This window comes from Platichthys flesus, chromosome 6 (assembly GCF_949316205.1).
Source record: "Platichthys flesus chromosome 6, fPlaFle2.1, whole genome shotgun sequence".
NCBI lineage: Eukaryota > Metazoa > Chordata > Actinopteri > Pleuronectiformes > Pleuronectidae > Platichthys > Platichthys flesus.
The window spans coordinates 1,690,238-1,697,801 of NC_084950.1; the positions used below are offsets into that span (position 1 = coordinate 1,690,238).

Consider the following 7,564-nt stretch of genomic DNA (forward strand, 5'->3'; position numbering starts at 1 on the left):
GAAGGAGCCGGTCCATGAGTCGAGACACAGCTTATGCTTTAATTTCTAAATATGTAAAAGTTGATGAATCTTCTGTCATTAAATCAGCTTCATTCTTGACGCAGCGGGAAAGAAGAATCTCCCAGTAAACACGACGCCCCCTGTAGTTTCAAAGACAATGCTTTCAGAGGATATATATATATATAGAAATATATAGAAATACACAAATGGACCTGCTTCAGTGTTTGCACAGACAAGGAGAGATTGATGTTTCCAAATAACATAAATATATATAATTCTATGTCTTATATATCCCCAGACTTGACAATCTACTGTCGGAGCAGATTGGCGTTGAGGTGCCTCATTTCTCTTCTTGCTCCTTCACATTCCTTTTTCTTCCCAACGTGGTTTCATCCACAAATCCATTATGCAGGTTTTCACTACTGTTCCTTTAACAGGGGCCACACGAAGCTGTGCACTCTAACAGAACAGATTCTTTTAGCTTTGACTTCTTTTGCATTGCCTGCTCAACGGTCAAGTCAATGTGGGAGTTCGTACTTCTCACTAGACGTTTAAACAGAAACACTGCGCTTTGTTTTCGAAAGCTCAGCCCGGGTTTGAGTTCCAACAGCCGTGAGAAGATCAGCTCAAGCTACATCGACGATTTCTCAAAAGTGGATCAAATGGAGATAAACTCTGGTTGTCGGGTTCGAATCGTTCACACCAACAGGAACATGTGACGAGGGGCGGAGCCTGTAGAGCAGCAGGGGCGGAGCCTGTAGAGCAGCAGAAGGCCGGACATGACGTATAAACTCTGCTGTGGAAAGATCAGTGTTGTTGTTTACAGCTCATCCACACCGGTGTCGGCCCTCATCACCAGAAGATCTGGAATCTCCTCGTGTTTCCAAGTTGAGGTCTTCGTCTTCTACGTGTCCGGCTCCTCTTCTTCATCCTGAGATGTTTGTGTTCTTCCAGTTTCACATGCATCACAGGTTAGAAACCTCATCAACACGCTCACCTGCTCGTGGTGGATCTTCTGGACAACATGGACGATGCTCCTCGTAAACCTTCATGAGTTCAGTGCTTGTCTGAAAGTGACGAACTCAGTGAACGCTGCAGAGAACCTCAGTGTTTCATCATCTCATCGAGAAGTTCTGGTTTTTCCAACAACCACATTACGCTTTTACCGCCTTTATTTGTAGCGAAATCAGCATGGAACTATTTCCCGCCAGAAACTTTGTGTGAACCTGCCACCGGGCTCTGCGCCTGGCACCAGACGGTGGAGGCAACTAGCAGGAGAACGTCGTGGAGCGTTTAGCAGCTAACGAGCAACATACTTCTCAGGAGTTGTTGGAGGCCAGAGCTACAGAAGAAACTGAATATAAGTATTTATTGGAGAATCTGAATTTGACTCAAGTGATGCTAATGTTTTCTCTCTTAAAATGTTTTGTTGTCAGGTTGTTCTGCTGCCCCCAAGTGGCCAAACAAACTTAGTTTAACTTTAAGATCCAAGATTTTAACTTCTTAACTTCCTGCCACTGAGAAAGAATCCACACACACAGTCCAACCACGTGGTGTCTGAGCAGCTGAACTCAATGTAGAGTCAAAAGAAACGAAGCCTGAAATGTTTTGTGTTTAAAAAAAAAAAAAGAATCAGTGCCTTTTTAGTTTTTGTTGATTTGGTGGAGATGATGTCGTCGGTACATTCGTATAATTACCTTCAGATACGTCTCCAATCGAAACACGTACAACGGATCATCACTTTCACACGAGTCGTCTTGTAACAGGATATGAGTCAGTACATCTAAGATGGCTGCCATGGAATATTTAATGATAACTGAAGAGGCCGACGTGCTGCTATAGAGTCACACTGCAGCTATTTCCCTCTGATCTACAGATGTATAGAATTGATCAATTTCACTTTTACGACAAAGTTTAAGTTTTATTGGCACATCAAATTTTTTGATCTCAACATTAGTTCTTAATTTTACGGAGAAGTTGTAATTATATGACAATAAAGTCATTATTTTTTGGATTTGTTGGATATAAGAAGATGTTGAATGAAAAAAAGGATGTAAAGTAATTCTGAGATTTTTAGATGAAATTCATAATATTAAGAGAATGAAGTCGTCATCTAGAATAAAGTCACAATTTTAGGTTACGTGTCATTTTTTGGGAGAAATATATGAAGATCTGCGACTGAATATTCAGGCCAAGTTGAAATTAAAATAATTTTGAGATGTTATTTTACAGAAAAATCATAATATTAATCCCATTAAATTGTGATTTTTTTCTCTCTTCTAACATTGTGGCTTTATTCTCAGAGTTGTTTGACTTTATTGTTTAAATCTCAGAACAACAGTAATTTCAAGGGAACTTTTTGTCTCATAATTTCACTGCATTTGTAGAAGAATGGTTGATGAGGGACAAAATGCTTCATACTTGTACATTTGGCATGAAACTGGTTGAAGGTAGTGAAAATCTTTACAAAGCATCTGTAGCATCTGGACCTTCTTCATACTTAATAATTACCATTCATCGCCTTTCAGAGCTTTTCTGCCTTCTATTCATTTCAAACAATATGAGAACACTCACACATGCAACACGTGTTTAACATGAGACGTTAAGATGTTCATTATGACGTGAAGTGAAGGTTTCGGGTGATTTTCATCATGTGATTGAAAATCAGGAAAAACAAACTAAAGATTTGTTTCTGTCGTCGTGTCACTGAGCCTTTCCAGTGGCCGACCTTTGACCTTTAGAGACGCCTCTGATAATAAACCCTGTTTCGTTTCCATGTCTGATCTGAGGTGCACGTTGTTCTGATCCAGCAGAAAGTGTCCTTCCTCCGAGCTCCACTCACCACGAGGACCCACTGTACTTAACTCATCCACAGTTATATATCCTGTATAGATACTGTATGTATGTACGTTTGTATAGGAGTTATTATTGTATGCTGTTGGTATTAACCGAGTCCTGGGTGTGACACCGCATGATATCGATGTTGTAAAATGAAGACAAGTTGCACAGGCTGCTGAGTGATGGTGGTTCTTCTTCTCAATAAATCAGCTTTACACATAAAACACTTTTCTCTACACAACACAAGTTAATGAGTTTACACTTTGATCCGACATCAGCGACTTTATTATTCACAGTGTGAGTAAACATCTCATTCATATAATATCATATTCACATTCAAGCTTTGCATCATAATAAATAGATCAGTGCTATATATATATATTTTCCAGTAACTGACCAGAATCTGTTCTTTAACATCCTCAATTATTTCACATGATTATGAAACAGAACTTTAATCTACTCTTCCTAATAGTTATGTTAGTTAATGTGAATATACAAAGTGAGAGGAAACCAGTGAGGTGTGCGTCCGCCCACAGACTGGGATGATGAGCCTGAAGCTGGTTTGGAAACATCAAGTGCAGATTCTGATATGAAACATAAAGTCAGTAACTCAAACAAGGCAGACGTTGATATATTTAGGTCCTTAAGCAATAAAACCTGACTTGTTCTGCTAAATAACTTAAAGGACGTAAAACTACTTCATTACTTTAACTTTGCAAAGACCTTTGCTGCTGTTGAGCTCGGTTGTGAAGCTTATTAACAGTAAAGGTAATAAGTTTGATATCTACCAGGGATCATAGGAGAACAATCATGACAGTGAAATCCAGGACACACCTCAGCCGCAGAGCGAGGCTGCGTCATGTGACCGGGGACTGTCACATGGTCTCCAGCTCTATCGCTCTTCTCCCGCCAGGCGAGGGAGTTAACACAGCAAATAAGAAGGTTTGGACTCTTTGTGTTTAGGACTGAAGACGGAAAAGGACATTGAGCGGTGGAGTTAGTTCTCAGAGGAGTCGGTCTCCTCTGTGGAGCCGTCGCTCTCCACCTCGATCCTCCGTCTGTGGTGGATGTTCCTCCGGGGCGAGGCCTTCCTCTGCAGCTCCTTCAGCCCGACCACCGCGCTGCCGCTGCTGTTGCTGCCGGGACTCACGGAGATCTGAGCGATTCTGGACAGAGACGGAAACCAGATGTGGAAACACGACAGAAGGAGGCAGGAGGAGGAAAATGAGAAAACAGCAAAAGGACCAAAAAGTATGAATGTGTCTGATGATAAAAGGTGTGTCTGTGTGTGTGAGAGTGTGTAAGTGTGTCTGTGTGTGTGTGTGTGTGCGTGTGTGTGCACGCTCTCACAGTTTGTCCAGTTCCTGGTCCATCTCTGGGTCAATAAGACACTCTGCTCTGCTCGGTAACACTCCTGCACAGAGAGCTGTGTTAATGAAACTACATTGTGCTGCTGCTCTGTGACGAGTAAAGACGTCTCCACCCTGGTTCATATCAAACCTACCGATAGTTTGGTTGATGCTCTCATGTTTAGCGAGACTCATTAAGAAGCTGTAGTAACAGATTTTGTCTGTGTCTTCCAGAACTTCTCTCATGCAGGACCTGGAAGGATGACTACACACACAGAAACACACAGACACACACACACACACTTAAATTCAAACAACCTGTGACTTCAGATGACAGATTGTTTACATGTATTTTTTTCTGGATACAACACACACTATAACACTGTCTGGCCCTGGAATGTGCACGAGTGTCTCACCTGTGTTTGAACCGGTCACAGAGGGCGTCTATACTTTGACAAAGAGTTGACGGTTCAACGCCGTCCGGCTGCTGCTGCCGCTCCTTGTCGTTCTCCTCTGCGGCCAGGGAGGGGAGCTGCTCTACGGAGTCGGAGGTGGGGACGATGACGGTGTTGGGACTCTTCCCCGCCAGCAGGTCATGGTAGATCATCAGGACGCTGTCCAGGAACTCTACAGATCGAGGGGACAGGGGACAGGGGACAGGGGACAGGGGACAGGGGACAGGGGGCAGGGGACAGGGGACAGGGGACAGTCAGTGGTAAGGGGGTTGAACTCTGCTTGATTCAGCTTCTGATGGGACCAGCAGCTTGAATAAAGTGAGTCTGATGTGTGAGTGTGAACGAGGAGAAAGTTTCCTCCTTCTCTCCCTGAGCGTCTTTGACTCTGGTGAGTGGGTTCCATCTCCTGAGAGAACAACTGACTGAGAGTCACAGACACAACCAGCTGCAGCTGAAGAGTGAAGCTGAACTGAGATCAGTATTCTGAACAGAGTTTGGTGGATTTGTTACAGCTGCAGCTCTTCAGGTTCAGGAAGCAGAGGATCATCGATCAGAGTTAATCACCACATTAGGCTGCAGGGGGCGCTGTTGATCAATGAATGTAACAGTGTTTCTTCAAGGGGCAACAACACAATCTCAGATTAGAATCTATTCCAGATCAAATTCTAACTGTTATTGTAATTTGATTGTGTCGGTAAAGTGCTTATCATAACGTCTCCTCATCATAAATCCGGATTACAGCCAGACGGAGTGAACTGAATGTGTTGACCAGGAAACCACTTGTATACACATGAATAATAAGCAGCTGTACCTTGGTAGTAGAGCTGCAGCTGGAGGGCGTAGAGAAAGTCAGAGAAGGACATCAGACAGTCTATGGCGTCGTCCATCAGCACAATTCTACAGGACCAGAACAGAAAAGCAGTGACCAACAGTTTGAACCACCTTGATAATGTCAATGAGTTAAGTCCAGTGGTGAAATGCCCATTAACAGACCCGGCCGTCCCAGCAGTAAAATATGAAAGAACCAAAACACCTGCAGAATGGAAATAAAATCTAAAATATGAACCATCAAATGTGAAGGGCAATAACTGAAAGGTATGATTTTCTTTAAATGTTTTGTTTTCCCAGTAAAAAAAAAAAAAAAAATATATATATATATATATATATATAATTTTCAAGGTTGTAAAGATAACAGAGGATTTCAAGTTCTTCAACATAGTTATAGATATCCATGCTACTGCAATACAGCTTGTACTTAAAATTATAAGTAATACCATAATAGTGATTCTTTGAGCGACATCTTTTACTATTGTTTTGAAAGAACCTAAAGGAATTGGTTGAGGTGAAAAAAGATACATTTCAGGGTAAAAGTGTGGTGTTGTGTCTGAAGTGTATCTGAAGTGTGTCTGAAGTGTGTCTGTAGTGTGTCTGTAGTGTGTCTGTAGTGCGTCTGTGCACTGACTTGGCTGCACTCTGCACCACCTCAACTGGGAAGTCTGGACACAAAAACTGCAGCAGAGACTTGTACTCCAGCACGGAGAGTAAGTCTGCAACACAACAACACATGACACTGATGTTAGTTCTGAGAGGAGCCTGGCTGTTCAGACAACTCGTCAATAATTACAATTCACAGTAACACAACCATAACTTAACCATCGTGACTCGGGACATGTCTCTCCCACCTCCACTCTTGCCGATCTGTCTGAAGCACCTCCAGAAGACTCTGATGAAGGAGGCTCGGTTGTGAGGAGTGGCCCTGATGTAGTTGTATTCTCTGAAGAGGACGTGGTTACTGTTCTTCACGCTGCTGAAACTACAAACACACAATGTGTTACATGACATTAGCGACACACATGTACCACTGGCTCATTCTGTCATGTTTACAAAGGCAGTGTACAAGCATGTCCTGTCCTGACGTGTGTGTATTTCATTTTAATGAATGTGCTTGAACCTGAGAGCAGCTGGAAGAGTTGAAATCTTTAAACGTAATATTAAGACATATCTCTTCAACTTGGCTTGTGATTACATAAATAATTTTAGAGCATATATGTTCTAAAGTTTATTGAATTTGATCTGTCTGTTAATATTTTAGTACGTGTTTTATATTCAATACAGTTGATTATTATTTCTTCCATTTACTGAACTTTTCAAAGGTTGTTTTTATTATGATTATTTCTTTGAAAATCTTTCCGATGGCATCTCATTGTGAGCTTTTCTATTAGTTTAGTCTGATTCTCGTCTCCTCTGTCCAACGTGCAGCTCTCTGACCTGCACAGACCTGCAGGTGATGACGTTTCACTGATGACCGGATGTGAACTGAACCACTTACTATTCAGCAAAGTAGCGGATCAGCCCGAACTGAGTGTATTCCTCCTTATGCTCCAGCAGCTGAGTGACGGCATCACTCAGGTAGAACAACACGTTACTGTCAGCTGTGAGGGACACACACACACACACACACACACACACACACACACACACACACACACACACACACACACACACACACACACACACACACACACACACACACAGAGAGAACATGTCTTAATGAGGCAGAGGATAAAGAGCTGAAGCTAACGAGCTAAGCAGCTAGCACGGGTCGTACCCAGGTACTGGTCCGCGGACACGGTGGAGTTGAACCGGTTCATCCTGGTTCTCTTCTCGGGAGAAAGCTTCGAATCCGACCTGAGAACGAGTTCGAATTCTGCAGCTACACGTGACACGTTCATGTTATTTCTGTGTCCTTGGGATTTATGCTAACTCTCCGTCCTGACACGGTGAGAGCCATGGAAACAACGGGATGTTGTGAGTTACATCAATAAATGTCCCCGGACAACAAGAGCGAGCAAAGGTTCCTGGTCTGTTCTCTACACAATAATAATATCTATTTATCTCTTTTGGACACAGTGTCAGTTTTGA

The 7,564-nt window shown here is 42.6% G+C and overlaps 1 protein-coding gene across 1 annotated transcript; it reads right to left on the minus strand.

The window, feature by feature from the left end:
- Positions 1 to 2,681: 2,681 nt before the first annotated feature.
- Positions 2,682 to 7,470, minus strand: cstpp1 (centriolar satellite-associated tubulin polyglutamylase complex regulator 1). The gene is made up of 9 exons (XM_062389174.1): positions 7,251 to 7,470; positions 6,972 to 7,074; positions 6,325 to 6,455; positions 6,105 to 6,189; positions 5,454 to 5,539; positions 4,604 to 4,814; positions 4,343 to 4,452; positions 4,189 to 4,252; positions 2,682 to 4,004 (listed from the first exon to the last, which is right to left on the minus strand). The coding sequence occupies exons 1-9, from the start codon at positions 7,372 to 7,374 to the stop codon at positions 3,836 to 3,838; spliced, it is 1,083 nt and encodes a 360-aa protein (XP_062245158.1). The 5' UTR covers positions 7,375 to 7,470; the 3' UTR covers positions 2,682 to 3,835.
- Between the last annotated feature and the right edge of the window lie 94 nt (positions 7,471 to 7,564).

Bases quoted from the DNA above. Each gene is read 5' to 3' on its own strand.
- cstpp1 (XM_062389174.1), bottom strand. From the start codon at position 7,374: ATGAACGTGTCACGTGTAGCTGCAGAATTCGAACTCGTTCTCAGGTCG. The intron at 7,075-7,250 runs GTACGACCCGTG...TGTCCCTCACAG, and splicing joins GTCCGCGGACCAGTACCTGG to CTGACAGTAACGTGTTGTTC. The intron at 6,190-6,324 runs GTGGGAGAGACA...GTTGTGTTGCAG, and splicing joins ACAGATCGGCAAGAGTGGAG to ACTTACTCTCCGTGCTGGAG.